The sequence below is a fragment of the Salvelinus fontinalis genome, chromosome 15 (assembly GCF_029448725.1).
Source record: "Salvelinus fontinalis isolate EN_2023a chromosome 15, ASM2944872v1, whole genome shotgun sequence".
In the NCBI taxonomy this organism is placed as follows: Eukaryota; Metazoa; Chordata; class Actinopteri; order Salmoniformes; family Salmonidae; genus Salvelinus; species Salvelinus fontinalis.
Window position 1 is genome coordinate 6,182,183 of NC_074679.1, and position 16,187 is coordinate 6,198,369.

Below are 16,187 nucleotides of genomic sequence, written 5' to 3' on the forward strand. Positions count from 1 at the left end.
TTGTGTGATAACCAATCAGCTTGTTCATTCTAATAAGTTCTGTGTTTTCTTTTCATACAGGAGAATAACCCTCAATATCAATACACATCCTCAAAGGATGGGTTTAGATAGTATTAAAATACTTTGAGTGTTTGCTTGAACCTGGTTGGAGTGCCAGATGGGCAAAGTTTGCACTTTTAGGACTATTCCATTGGTTCCATTGCCGCTGGCAAGCTTAATCGAGTGTAACGGATGTGAAATGGCTAGCTAGTTAGCGGGTACGCGCTAGTAGCGTTTCAATCAGTTACGTCACTTGCTCTGAAACCTAGATGTAGGGTTTCCCCTTGCTCTGCAAGGGCCGCGGCTTTTGTGGAGCGATGGGTAACGACGCTTCGTGGGTGTCAGTTGTTGATGTGTGCAGAGGGTCCCTGGTTCGCGCCCGGGTCGGGGCGAGGGGACGGTTTAAAGTTATACTGTTACACGAGCACAGCTTAAGAATTAGAAATATTTTGAAAAGGATTTCAAATACTATTTGAACCCAGGTCTGCTCCACCGTAAACAGTGTCAGATACAGACCCTCGGGATACTGTGCTGTCTGCTCCAACGTAAACAGTGTCAGATACAGACCCTCAGGATACTGTGCTGTCTGCTCCAACGTAAACAGTGTCAGATACAGACCCTCAGGATACTGTGCTGTCTGCTCCAACGTAAACAGTGTCAGATACAGACCCTCAGGATACTGTGCTGTCTGCTCCAACGTAAACAGTGTCAGATACAGACCCTCAGGATACTGTGCTGTCTGCTCCAACGTAAACAGTGTCAGATACAGACCCTCGGGATACTTTGCTGTCTGCTCCAACGTAAACAGTGTCAGATACAGACCCTCGGGATACTGTGCTGTCTGCTCCAACGTAAACAGTGTCAGATACAGACCCTCGGGATACTGTGCTGTCTGCTCCAACGTAAACAGTGTCAGATACAGACCCTCGGGATACTGTGTTGTCTGCTCCAACGTAAACAGTGTCAGATACAGACCCTCGGGATACTGTGCTGTCTGCTCCAACGTAAACAGTGTCAGATACAGACCCTCGGGATACTGTGCTGTCTGCTCCAACGTAAACAGTGTCAGATACAGACCCTCGGGATACTGTGCTGTCTGCTCCAACGTAAACAGTGTCAGATACAGACCCTCGGGATACTGTGCTGTCTGCTCCAACGTAAACAGTGTCAGATACAGACCCTCGGGATACTGTGCTGTCTGCTCCAACGTAAACAGTGTCAGATACAGACCCTCGGGATACTGTGCTGTCTGCTCCAACGTAAACAGTGTCAGATACAGACCCTCAGGATACTGTGCTGTCTGCTCCACCGTAAACAGTGTCAGATACAGACCCTCAGGATACTGTGCTGTCTGCTCCAACGTAAACAGTGTCAGATACAGACCCTCAGGATACTGTGCTGTCTGCTCCACCATAAACAGTGTCAGATACAGACCCTCAGGATACTGTGCTGTCTGCTCCAACGTAAACAGTGTCAGATACAGACCCTCAGGATACTGTGCTGCCTGCTCCACCGTAAACAGTGTCAGATACAGACCCTCAGGATACTGTGGTGTCGCTTCACTGTGATCATGACTAGCTATGAAAACTACACGGAACAAAAATATAAATGCAACATGTAAAGTGTTGGTCCCATGTTTCATGAGCTTTTGCTGGGGATAATAAATGGCCACTTTAAAATGTGCAGTTTTGTCGCACAACACAGCGTCACAGATGTCTCAAGTTTGCGGGAGTGTGCAATTGGCATGCTGACTGCAGGAAATGTCCACCAGAGCTGTTGCCAGATCATTTAATGTTAATTTCTCTACCATAACCTGCCTCCAACGTTGTTTTAGATCATTTGGCAGTACGTCCAACCGTCCTCACAACCGCAGACCAAGTTTAAATACGCCAGCCCAGGACCTCCACATCTAGCTTCTTCACCAGCAGAATCATCTGAGAGGGGTGGTGGGTGCTGAGGAGTATTTCTCTCTCTAATAAAGCCCTTTTGTGGGGAGAAATCTCATTCTGAATGGCTGGGTTTGGCTCCCCAGTGGGAGAGTATAGGCCCACCCATCGCTACATCCCTGCCAAGTCATGTGAAATCCATAAATTAGGGCCTAATTTATTTATTTCAACTGACTGATTTCCTTATATTAACTTTAACTCAGTAAAATCTTTGAAATTGTTGCATGTTGCGTTCATATTTTTGTTCAGTATATATAAATCCTGCAAAACCCTTAAGACTCAAGAGTAATCTTCATACTGTATAACACGGGAGGTAAAAGTTCCGGATTAGGAAGGAAGAAACCCATGTGAGACCTACTGTGTTGATGCTTTAAGAACATTCAGGTTAACTTTACACTAGCATCAACGGTGCCAAATGTTGCCGGGCTAATATGCATGAGGGAGTCTTTGTACTCCACCTGGGAGCAGATGGGGGCCCTCCCGGCCAGATGTAAACCGTGTCCAGCATCTCGTCTGCACCGAGAGAAGATGCTTTTGCTGGTGGCTCTGGAAAGAACGTTTTACTTACTGAATACATAAGCAATGCATTAATGGTGAGAACACAAGCTGTATACACATTGCATTTCAACTCAAGGTAAGGTTGGTAATGTATCCCCAGGGCTTACAGTGTATGAAATACATATTGAGTTGTTTAGCAGGGGCTAAGCGAAGGCCAAGGGACAGTAAACACCAATAATGAAAGTTAACAGAAGTTGCAATGGTGCTCTGTGGTTAGAATAAAGATATCAATTTTTGTGGCTTTCTTGGAATCAAAGAACTGTGAGTCTAAATAAATCTACTGAACAGGAACTATTTGGTCCTATTCAGTATTTTTATAGATCACTGTAAATCTCTCTCATCAACTCACTATCAGACACATTCTTCAAAGACGTATTTTCTGGTGACGAGTAACAACATGATGAAATATTACCGATCATTTCACTGAGAATAAGTTGTTGTCCTAATAAACAGATGACACAGGATGAAGACATTTGAAGGGTATTTATTCATAATAATGCAATGTAATCATCTGGGAAATCAAATCCAAATTATGACAGGTGGTCTGTTGCAGATAATAATAGTTATAAAATATTATTTTTTCTGATAGTTAGATAAAGTTCTGTTCTGGGGTGTTGTTGTCAAGAGAATGATTACCCCCAAATAATACATTTATTTTGTTCCCATTTGAGCAAATGCATTATTGAGTTAAAGTGCCAGTTGAAATCTGCTGTACAATAGAATATATGGGTTTACTTTGAGGGTAGAATTGAAACGCTAACTTGGCTCAAGATGGTAGGCTAGGAGAGAATTTGTTTTGTTGACATACATTAAAAAGCAATGAAATGAATCAAATGAAATCAGTTTGCTGGCGGTACTTACAGTTGAAGTCGGAAGTTTACATACACTTAGGTTGGAGTCATTAAAACTCGTTTTTCAACCACTCCACAGATTTCTTGTTAACAAACTACAGTTCTGGCAAGTCGGGTTAGGACATCTACTTTGTACATTACACAAGTCATTTTTCAAACAATTGTTCACAGACAGATTATTTCACTTATAATTCACTGTATCACAATTCCAGTGGGTCAGAAGTTTACATACACTAAGTTGACTGTGCCCTTAAACAGCTTGGAAAATTCCAGAAAATGATGTCATGGCTTTAGAAGCTTCTGAAAAGCTAATTGACAACATTTGAGTCAATTGGAGGTGTACCTGTGGATGTATTTCAAAGCCTACCTTCAAAAGTGCCTCTTTGCTTGACATCATGGGAAAATCAAAAGAAATCAACCAAGACCTCAGATTTTTCTTTTTAGACCTCCACAAGTCTGGTTCATCCTTGGGAGGAATTTCCAAACGCCTGAAGGTACCACGTTCATCTGTACAAACAATAGTACACAAGTATAAACACCATGGGACCACGCAGCCATCATACCACTGAGGAAGGAGACGCGTTTTGTCTCCTAGAGATGAACGTACTTTGGTTCGAAAAGTGCAAATCAATCCCAGAACAACAGCAAAGGACCTTGTGAAGATGCTGGAGGAAACAGGTACAAAGGTATCTATATCCACAGTAAAACGAGTCCTATATCGACATAACCTGAAAGGCCGCTCAGCAAGGAAGAAGCCACTGCTCCAAAACCGCCATAAAAAAGCCAGACTACGATTTGCAACTGCACATGGGGACAAAGATCGAAGACCAAATACTTCTGGTCTGATGAAACAAAAATAGAACTGTTTGGCCATAATGACCATCGTTATGTTTGGAGGAAAAAGGGGGAGGCTTGCAAGCCAAAGAACATCCCAACCGTGAAGCACGGGGGTGGCAGCATCATGTTGTCGGGGTGCTTTGCTGCGGGAGGGACTGGTGCACTTCACAAAATAGATGGCATCATGAGGTAGGAAAATGATGTGGATATATTGAAGCAACATCTCAAGACATCAGTCAGGAAGTTAAAGCTTGGTCGCAAATGGGTCTTGCAAATGGACAATGACCGCAAGCATACTTCCAAAGTTGTGGCAAAATGGCTTAAGGACAACAAAGTCAAGGTATTGGCGTGGCCATCACAAAGCCCATGACCTCAATCCTATAGAAAATTTGTGGGAAGAACTGAAAAAGCGTGTGTGAGCAAGGAGGCCTACAAACCTGACTCAGTTACACCAGCTCTGTCAGGAGGAATGGGCCAAAATTCACCCAACTTACTGTGGGAAGCTTGTGGAAGGCTACCCGAAACGTTTGACCCAAGTTAAACAATTTAAAGGCAATGCTACCAAATACTAATTGAGTGTATGTACACTTCTGACCCACTGGGAATGTGATGCAAGAAATAAAAGCTGAAATAAATCATTCTCTCTCCTATTATTCTGACATTTCACATTATTAAAATAAAGTGGTGATCCTAACTGACCTAAGACAGGGAATTTTTTACCAGGATTAAATGTCAGGAATTGTGGAAAACTGAGTTTAAATATATTTGGCTAAGGTGTATGTAAACTTCCGACTTCAACTGTATGTATATACTGAACAAACATATAAACGCAACATGCAACACTTGCAAGGATTTTATTGAGATTCATAAAAGGAAATCACTCAATTGAAATAACTTCATTAGGCCCTAATCTATGGATTTAACATGACTGGGCAGGGGCGCAGCCATGGGTGGGCCTGGGAGGGCATAGGCCCACCTACTTGGGAGCCAGATTCAGCCAATCAGAATTAGTTTTTACCCACAAAAGGGCTTTATTAAAGACAGAAATACTCCTCAGCACTCCCAAATTTGTGCACAAACTTTGATAGAAATAAGCTTTTTATGCATACGGTAACTTTCTGAGATTTTTTATTTCAGCTCATGAAACATGGGACCAACACTTTACATATTGTGTTTATATTTTAGTTCAGTATAGAATGACAGAGCGGACCAGAAGCAATGAAAAATGTATCTGCTGTATCTGTATCCATTACTTTGAAGTAGTCATGAGGGAAAATACGGCCAAAAACTATCTTTTGGTATATTTTTCATTAGTCCACTGTTGATACAATCCTAAAATGTTTTGCATGTCAGCAGGGAAGTTTTAATGATATTGGACTTTCAAGAATCAAAGTGTCACCGGCTACATCATATGATGCATTTTGCATTGTCATGATGATGCGGCCAGTGACACTTTGCCTCTTGAAATGATGGTGCTTTCAAAACAACTGGGAACTCATTAAGAAACAAGGTCAAATCATGATGTCAATGATCTTCTGGTCAGAAAGTCGGAGCTTGAAATTACGAGTTGGATGAACGTCCAAAACTATTTTTCCCAGTCTGAGCTCGTTTTTTCCCCCGAGTTTCCAGTTGTTTTGAACATACTGACGTCTGAGATTTCCAAGTTCCGAAGTTCCTAGTTGTTTTGAGCGCGTCATGACTAATGAAAAAAAGACCAAAATATAATTTGAGTGGATTTTCCCTTTAACGTCTGCAGATAAACAATGCAATCAAATATTGAATTGAGAGACATGGGAGAATGGAAGTTATAAAGCGAACTGTTCAATGAAATGTTATATTTTCTATTATTAAAAGTGACCACACATGCTATGATTTACATTAATAATTTCATTGAACAGAGAAGAACACATTTTCTTCTGTTTTAACAGGTTGCTGAGAGGAACTGTCTCGGCCTAAATCTGTGTGAGAAATGTACTACATTTTGTCAAAATCTGTTTTGTGTCATCTTGTGCTTTTTGAATGACAAATGGTTTCTTACAGAATATTTTATAATGTGATGTTCACCATATGTATTTGCTTAGGGCCCGATTCCGACCTGAGTTAAGCATGGGTTAATGGAACGTAATCCCCTTTTTTAACGCACTTTTCTCTCTATGCGTATTCTGACCTTGAATATAAACATGAGAATAGCATGCTATTCACCTGCTATTAGTTTTGGGTGGAGATTGAGTAAATGAGGGAATGGTGGAGGTGTGTCTGCAGATACGCCATATTCTGACTTAATTCCCTAATAATTCCACCACCTTTACGTGAGACTAAACCATGAATAAGGTCTGGCAAACCTACCGGTTCCAAGTGGAAAAAGCATCTACTTTATTCTGCCCTGTTATTTACAGCTGGATAAGAGCTTTTAAGAAGAGCTGGATAAATGAGTAATCCGTTTGGATAAAGGAATTATAAACATAAATGACACTTGTTTTAGATATATTTTCCCTCATAATCACTGGAGACCAATGTGAAACCACTCATATGGCAGCAACCTGAAGCATATCAACATAGCAACTTTCCCACATGAAAGTTTATGAAATATGCAGAATTTAAATTGTACTGCCTTTTAATTTTCAGGGATGGGCACGCTCTAATTCCTTAATTATAGGCTACCCCGACTGTCTGTTTCCTATTTCTAACATTTAAATATTAGTCACTATCAGTATCGACCGTCAGTAGACCTAATAACCACACATATTCAACTGCCAATTTACTGTTACTTCCCTTCACTTGGTGTTGCCTACATTATTATTCCATTTAATGACATTGTTTCGTTTACCTTAATTTGCTTCCTCTGTAAACACTGTCACGGCCTACTGAGAAGTGCGTAGGAAAGGTGTGCGTAAGAAAGGTGTAATTTCCTAAGTCAGAATAGGACCCTTACAGCCTATTTCTGATTATTCTGTAAAAAAAAAAAAAAAAAGGAATCAGAAAATAAAAAGGGAAATGTACATTTTCTCCCAAAACATGTTTTTTACGAACAATAGTAGAGTAATTTTACAATACATATTTTTTTCTTCAAAAACCAGCTGGTTAAGGTAACTCATGGTCTCAGGTAGTTCCAAGGTCTTTACAGTTTCTGTAAAAGTAGAGTTGCACTCTTATTTGAGTACTAAAATAGGTCTGTGAGAACCACACAGCCTGATCTAATGGACTGACAGACACCCAGGTAAGCCAAGGCCATTATCAGCCGTAAGAGTCACACCTGAAAGGTCTTCCTTTCACAGTCCTTGGACAAAGTCGCAATAATGTCTTTCTCAGCGGGTCCAGCTGAAATGAATTGGTAGACTTCAAAAGCATCCCTCCCTACAAGTCGATTTTTTTGTCATTGCTTATTTCTAAGAGCTCCCCGTTCTCGCTCAGTCACTCTGACAAAGCTTGGCCACCATCCTTTCTCTGCTTGAGCACAAGTCCCACTCCAAAAGCCTAGACTGTCAAGGGCAGTAAGTCATTCTCCTAGGTCAAAATAAAGAGAGCTGTGTAGATATCCATAATTTGACACTGTGCCACCACATGCAGAGTTGACCCTTGATTCTAGAGTTAGCTGCAGATTACAGCATGATTGATTATTTCTCTATAAAATGTGCCTAAGGGGCAAATGCTTGGATGGTAAACTAGCCAATGTCGGTTTTTCCATTCATGTAATCTTCCACTAAGTCTGAAGGCACTTGATTTCATGGCACACAGCAGCGTCTTATCTTATCCCGAGAGGACTAGCAAAAGATGCAAAAACAGCTGTTCATAAAGTAACCTTCCGAAGACTGACACAAGCATGCATGGACACAGTATCATGATCAATGAGTACAACTCATGCAGGAAGAGAAAGATAGCATTGACATTCAAGGTTTTTCTTTTTTTTGTAGTACATATTTTTATGTGCTTTATGGAGCCATGCAGAAATCAAAGGTCAGGACAATGACTTGTATTGAAAACGGATATTAATCTTGGCAGTTGCAAGAGAGAAACTACTATAACATGAAATAAAATAACATGAGCTTGAATTTCCTCCAGTAATTTTTTGAGTAATTTTTTTCTTGACATTTAGCAGACACTCTTTTCCAGAGTGACTTACTAGGGTTAAGTGCCTTGCTCAACAGATTCTTTTCAGGTTAAAATATGAAAACAAACTCTGAACCAATTACATTAATTTGGGGACAGGTCGAAAACCATGAAACACGTATGGCAATTTAGCTAGCTAGCTTGCACTTGCTAGCTAATTTATCCTATTTAGCTAGCTTGCTGTTGCTAGCTAATTTGTCCTGGGATGTAAACATTGAGTTGTTATTTTACCTGAAATGCACAAGGTATTCTACTCCGACAATTAATCCACACATAAAACGGTCAACCGAATCGTTTCTAGTCATCTCTCCTCCTTCCAGGCTTTTTCATCTTTGAACTTATATGATGATTGGCATCTAAACTTTCATACTATTACCACCACGACCGGCAAAACAGTTTGTCTTTCAATCACCCACGTGGGTAGAACCAATGAGGAGATGGCACGTGGGTACCTGCTTCTATAAACCAATGAGGAGATGGGAGAGGCAGGACTTGCAGCGCGATCTGCGTCAGAAATAGGAATTACTTCTATTTTAGCCCTTGGCAACGCAGAAGTTTGTTGGAGCGTGCGAGCAGTGTGGGTGCAGTAATTGAATAACATGGATTTCTACATTTATTTTGCAACGCTCGCGCACGCGACGTGTCCGCTCTGGTCAGCATGTTAGTGTGTCGTTGAGACAGACATGTGTCAACACTGGTAGGATAGAATAGAAAGAAAGGCAGCGCTGCTCTCAGATCAGTTTTCCCCATTCAAATCTTACCTTAACATTAGAATTATTCATCAATCCTGATGATGGATCAGCTCCTAGAAAGATATTAGCACCTATGGCTTCAAATATTGAGGAGGCTTGTTCTAATGCTTACCCTATAATAATGAGGTAAATCAAGATTTAGCACATCATGCCACATGTTAGGCTACACATTATGAAATATATTGAGACAAAATAGACAGTAGCCTACAAGCAGCAAAATAGAACTCAATTGATTGAACATGAAATATATAGTATTTCAATGTGATTGAAATAGGCCTATAGCCTACTGTATTTCTATTTGAATGCAGTCATCTCAGTTTTAATTTCAAGCATCTTGAAATTGTTTGTATCAATTGAAAAGACAATGCCAACTTTGTATTTGTAGTCAACTTTATCGGCGCAGATAACAATGTGATTCTATGTTTAGCAGAGATTTTCTGATTACAGAGTGATGCAGGAGGGCAAAAAAAGCATCTAACGACGCACATGTTCTACGAGTGGTCCGAGGCAAGTGTCCGATTTCAAGCATTTTCAAGTGCAACGTTAAGAGCGATGGTTTTGGGAAACAGCTCAGAGATTTACCTATGCTCTTAAGAAGTTTCTAACGATGAATTTAGCCTTAAGATGCTTTTGGGAAACCGGGCCCTGGTCTTTAAGCACTACATGTGACCTGATCGATTAGTGATTGGTCAGGAGGTGAAAGGAGAAGCTAGGTAATAGAAAGTGAAATAAAAGAGACGCTAAACTTTCATACAAATGGCTGGATTGCAACTACCATTGTTAATACAAGCTAGACTACTTTAGCTTTAAAAATCCTCATCAATCCCGTTTAGATAATGAAAGAGAGATATTTCATGTCACTGTTCATTAAATCACATTGTAGAAGTTAAGGGCAACAGAGAAGCCCCTACAGTAGGTCGAAAGGATCTAATAGAGTTGACTGTGCAGAGGTCCAGAGGTTGATTACGCCAGGCACACCATAGTTCAGCCACTACATAGTAAAGTAACCAGTGTATGCACTTTTTAATGAAACCAACATTTTAAGCAACCTCAAAAAAAAAAACACAGAGGAATAATTGTGATGAATTGACTTACAGATATGCATATAATGCACTAAGCAGTCGGAGTTTAGCCTCTGGGCAGAAGGTATGCACGTGTTTGTTTATACATATTTTGATGAATCCGACCCTAGGCAGCCTCTGAGTTTTAAAAGGGGTTAAAGCGACAACACAAAGAGGAATAGCAGTCTCTAACATATTCATGAGAAAATAACTTCGGGTCAATGTGGGTTATTGAGCGAATTTCGTACATTTTATACTCTTAACATAAAATCAACCTCTTCAACACCCATCTCATTAAGCAATGAATTATAGTTATTCCTTGGCCTTGACAAGCAGCAAACAATTAACATATGAAAATGAAAAGAAAAAAATGGGACCACATCATGTGTCCTTGTGCTTTACAGAAATGTACCATTCCGTTCCGATCCTTGAGCCAATATACACAATGATGGCACCCACACTCTGCTTCGACTGGCTTCACCTTGTGGGGGGGGAAATTAGGTGTAGCCCCTACTACTGGAGCGTCTACTATGGAGAACCCGGCTCTCCATCCTGACCCTGGAGTCCTGACCTTGAAATGCTCTCTGTGCATATTTCAGAAAAAAAAAACAAGATTGACAGAGTTTTTTGTTTCCTGCATGCTCCACCCTGGACCAGCGCTTGGACTGCTGCTGCTCTCCTGAAGACTGAAGAGGAGTGAATCTTTGGTAGTTTTGGGGGGTTTAGACAGTCAAAGTCTGCAGATTCTTCCACAGGGGTAGGGCCAGCATCAGGTTGCTCCTCCTGGGAGAGAGGGGTCACCTCTGATGACCCACAAACACCAGGGTCAGTGTGACCAAGAACTGCCATATATGATGCGCGGTGGGAGGAGACAGTGATCTCAGATCTGTAGGGATAGAGAAAGATAAAGATAGAGAAAGATAGAAAGAGAAAGTAGAGAAAGAAAGAGATACAGTTGGTGATGTAGATAAGGATGATGTATGAAAATCATTTCAAAACGATTTAATTGAGCTAATGGGATGACGTGTGGGTAACATGTACAATTCCGTGTTTGATTTAAGGAAGACTTTAGAATACATGTGATTGTTTTTAGTTGTTCTGAGGAGGACCGTACTCTTCTTCTCTGGAGGAGTCTCCTCTGGTATATAGATGCATTGTGATTTCTCTCAATGTAGACTCACAACACTTCAGTGGCAGCTCAGCAACAAGCATGTATTATACTTATTGCCGAAATACATCAAGTACTATATGAGCAAACTCAGTTAAGAGGTTCTTAAAAACATTCCCATTAGTAGTATTTGTACCGAACCTTGTTAATCAGTAAAGAGACCCAGCCGTCAGTCTCCAGTGTACAAGCGACAGAGCATCTAAAGCCTAATATTTTAATGTAAGACGCTGATATCTACCATTTGGGAGGAGATTTAACATAATTTTAAAAAGGCATTACCAATTTAAGTAATGTAAGTAATGAGGGAATGAAAATTAGCTATTGCACAAAATATTTATCTTTTTTAGGCCAATCATCAGACAGTACAATTTTCTGGCATGCATAATATTTTTGAAGCAGACGTTTGTTCATAACCTCTAAAATGTATTTTCCCTGATGATGCCTGAAATAAAAATACAGTGGCATATACTCTTGGCGAGTAAACCAGTTTCTCGAAGAGCTAACACTACCTGATTCAGCTCTTGATTTATAGTTCCTTAAGAAGAATGATATAAACGTATGTTATAAGGCTTGCCTCTTCCTGATTGATTGGTTCTGGATAATGTATAGGTCATGCAACCCCCCCCACCCCCCCCCCCCAAAAAGCACTTACTGTTGTGTGGAGGGTCTTTACATTCTCCTTCCTCAATGGTGACATCATCTATGGCGATATCCCCTTCTATCCCAGGACCCCGAATTCCTTCCAGAACCAACTACCAAAACAGGATAAGCGGGACAAAGACAAAACATGTTAAAACCAACTGCTTAAATTTCTTCCTGCTACAAATGGGGTCCCAAGTGGTACAGCGGTCTAAGGCACTGCGTCTCAGTGCTAGAGGTGTAACTAGAGACCCTGGTTAGATTCTAGACTGTATCACAACCGGATGTGATTGGGAGTCCCAAAGGGTAGCGCACAATTGGCCCAGCATCGTTAGGGTTTGACCCGGGTAGGCTGTCATTGTAAATAACAATTTGTTCTTAACTGACTTGCCAAGTTATATAAAGGTTAAATACAATTTAAAAAAAAAATACAAATAATGACTCATTCTGTGAAGCATGTGGCAAAATATATAAGACATCGGCATAAGAGAGGAAGCACATATGAAGGCAGTTTTGTACTTTGCACCTTAGGGCCACCGTAGTTCTGCATTGGTGACCCACTGCTCCTCCCATAGTTGTACCCACCTGGAAAGAGGCTGTTGGGTGAATGTTGACTTTGGCTTGCTTCCATCGGTCCCCTTGGTTCCCGACCAGGGTCCACACGGAACTGTCTGCGCCCGACTGGCCCTTCTGTCGTAAGTAAGCATTTAACGCTCCTAGAGGAGAAAACATCAAGCCCTTTATGGACAACATTGTGCCAGGGAAGCTCAATCAAGCACAGCTTAAGTATTTGAAAGATTTCAAGTACAATTTGAGCCCAAGTCTGATATCATCTATGGCCTCATCATGGCAGCACATCTCCTTATTTATAGATTATACTTATTTAATTATTAATAATTGACCTGACAAAAAAACGCATAACAGCTCATTACTGCAAATACTAAATGATTCAAGGGGTCTACACATTAACCTCCCCTTATTGAGTGGTGGCTTTTACTGAAAGAGTGATAATTTAATTCACTTGTCAAGGGATAATCATGGAAGTCAAATCTTGAATGTTTCTTTTCAGTGCAAACGAGGTGATGCCAAATAGTGTGCTCTGATGTGTAGACCCACATGAAAAAATACTACAGGTTATTATAGAATACTACAGTACTCTATAGTAGTACTCTATAGTCGTACTCTATAGAAAGCCCCCGATTCTACGGAATTCTGTAGTAAACTGTAGTAAACTGTAGTATACTGTAGAGTCCTTTGACGTAGTATATTGGCCATATACCACAAACCCCTTATGTGCCTTATTGCTATTATAAACTGGTTACCAATGTAATTAGAGCAATACAAAAAAATATGTCCTACCCCTAACATACCACCCGGTTTGAGCCCTAACAGCCCCTATCAGGGCTCAAACCACCCGGTTGATAATGTAGAATACTATACTCCACACTGTAGTATCCCTCAATCGTCTGGGTTAAAACTATTGTAGAATACTATACTCCACACTGTAGTATCGCTCAATCGTCTGGGTTAAAAATACTGTAGAATACTATACTCCACACTGTAGTATCCCTCAATCGTCTGGGTTAAAAATACTGTAGAATACTATACTCCACACTGTAGTATCCCTCAATCATCTCGGTTAAAAATACTGTAGAATACTATACTCCACACTGTAGTATCCATCAATCGTCTGGGTTAGAAATACTGTAGAATATTATACTCCACACTGTAGTATCCCTCAATCGTCTGGGTTAGAAATACTGTAGAATACTATACTCCACACTGTAGTATCCCTCAATCGTCTGGGTTAGAAATACTGTAGAATACTATACTCCACACTGTAGTATCCATCAATCGTCTGGGTTAGAAATACTGTAGAATACTATACTCCACACTGTAGTATCCCTCAATCGTCTGGGTTAGAAATACTGTAGAATACTATACTCCACACTGTAGTATCCCTCAATCGTCTGGGTTAGAAAATATTGTAGAATACTATACTCCACACTGTAGTATCCCTCAATCGTCTGGGTTAAAAATACTGTAGAATACTATACTCCACACTGTAGTATCCCTCAATCGTCTGGGTTAGAAATACTGTAGAATACTATACTCCACACTGTAGTATCCCTCAATCATCTGGGTTAAAAATATTGTGGAATACTATACTCTATACTGTAATATCCCTCAATTGTCTCGGTTAAAAATACTGTAGAATACTATACTCCACACTGTAGTATCCCTCAATCGTCTGGGTTAGAAAATATTGTAGAATACTATACTCCACACTGTAGTATCCCTCAATCATCTGGGTTAAAAATATTGTGGAATACTATACTCTATACTGTAATATCCCTCAATTGTCTCGGTTAAAAATACTGTAGAATACTATACTCCACACTGTAGTATCCCTCAATCGTCTGGGTTAGAAATACTGTAGAATACTATACTCCACACTGTAGTATCCATCAATCGTCTGGGTTAGAAATACTGTAGAATACTATACTCCACACTGTAGTATCCATCAATCGTGTAGTGCTTACAATAGAATGTTGTAGTAAACTGTAGAATACACTACACAAACATGTTGGGGGCGATTTTTAGTTTTCGGTAAAAAACAATTAAATAATTCAGCTAAAAATGTGTTTACTTTAGGAAATCTGTTCCCGAGTATTCCCACACAAGAGAGAAGACATGTGATTGTGTCTCAGGTATGAAATTATTGTTGGGCTTTCTTTTTGGGCTTAGTTGTGGTCAATATGCAGTGTACAAATTATTATAATTATTTTCCGGCCTCCAGACAAACTCTGTAGTATTTTTTAGTATAGTATATTGTATAATACTTTAATAATTACAACACTATTATCCACATACAGCTTATGGAACTTGAGCTCTTTTTATATTTCTCCAGCAGGTTTCCTCAAAGAGAAAGCCCCCAGTGCTTTGTGAAAGATAATCTAACAAAAACACTACAGTAAATATTAAAGTATACCACAGTCACGTCTGCAAAGACACTACAGTAAATACTAAAGTATACTACAGTCATGTCTGCAAAGACACTACAGTAAATATTAAAGTATACTACAGTCACGTCTGCAAAGACACTACAGTAAATATTAAAGTAAAGTCCGCAAAAATGTAGAGGCCAAACTAGACACGCTAGTGTAACGGATGTGAAATGGCTAGCTAGTTAGCGGGTGCGCGCTAGTAGCATTTCAATCAGTTACGTCACTTGCTCTGAGACATTAAGTAGGGTTGCCCCTTGCTCTGCAAGGGCCGCGGCTTTTGTGGAGCGATGGGTAACGACGCTTCGTGGGCGACCGTTGTTGATGTGTGCAGAGGGTCCTAGGTTCGCGCCCGTGTCGGGGCGAGGGGACGCCGTAAAGTTATACTGTTACATTGATGCTGTTGACCCGGATCACTGGTTGCTGCGGAAAAGGAGGAGGTTGAAAGGGGGGTGAGTGTAACGGATGTGAAATGGCTAGCTAGTTAGCGGGTACGCGCTAGTAGCATTTCAATCAGTTACGTCACTTGCTCTGAGACATTAAGTAGGGTTGCCCCTTGCTCTGCAAGGGCCGTGGCCTTTGTGGAGCGATGGGTAACGATGCTTCGTGGGCGACCGTTGTTGATGTGTGCAGAAGGTCCCTGGTTCGCGCCCGTGTCGGGGCGAGGGGACGCCGTAAAGCTACATCTGTTACACTACAACATGTCACTTCCCTGTGATGGGAGCCTTAAGTGGATCTTACTGGATGATCCAATGACACCAACAACAGACTCCTGCAAAATGCCCTCTACGTCAAATGAGAACTCAGTCTCTCCACCACCCACTCACTCACATTCTGCACAGAATTTTAAAAAAAGGCTCTGAATGCAGGTTACCTTTCTTTCTCTAACAGAAACCAGTGAAAGGAAACAGACAGGTTAGGACACAAGCCGTCAGCTCTTTTTGGCTCTGGCTGCTGGTTGCTGAGGCTGAGAGAGCAGAGAGGGCCCATTGAGACCTGAATGGATTAGGTTGACACGTCCTATTCAGAATCGCGACAGCTTTGTGGAGCAGAAAATTGTGGTTACAAGCGTGTCTTGCAGGTCAGGGGTCACACCCATCGCTCAAGTGCAACTGTCTGTCTGATTAAGACACTGCGCCAACAGGAGAGCAGGGGTGTGAGACGACAACCTTCAGGGGAGCCTGAAAAGAATCTGACGGAGGACAAAGTTATTAATACTCAAAT

General features: G+C 40.9%; 1 protein-coding gene and 1 pseudogene across 1 annotated transcript in view; one reads left to right on the plus strand and one right to left on the minus strand.

Annotated features, from left to right (window-relative positions):
• Positions 1-3,011: 3,011 nt before the first annotated feature.
• LOC129811331 (MAM domain-containing glycosylphosphatidylinositol anchor protein 2-like) overlaps positions 3,012-16,187 on the minus strand; it is a 207,163-nt gene continuing 193,987 nt past the window's right edge. The window contains exons 15-17 of the mRNA XM_055862549.1: positions 12,544-12,674; positions 11,972-12,071; positions 3,012-11,037 (exon numbers count right to left, since the gene is read on the minus strand). Of these exons, the coding sequence (XP_055718524.1) occupies positions 10,949-11,037; positions 11,972-12,071; positions 12,544-12,674 (320 nt within the window). The 3' untranslated portion in view covers positions 3,012-10,948. The remainder of the gene's footprint in view (positions 11,038-11,971; positions 12,072-12,543; positions 12,675-16,187) is intronic.
• Positions 14,839-14,895, plus strand: LOC129812158 (U7 small nuclear RNA; annotated as a pseudogene).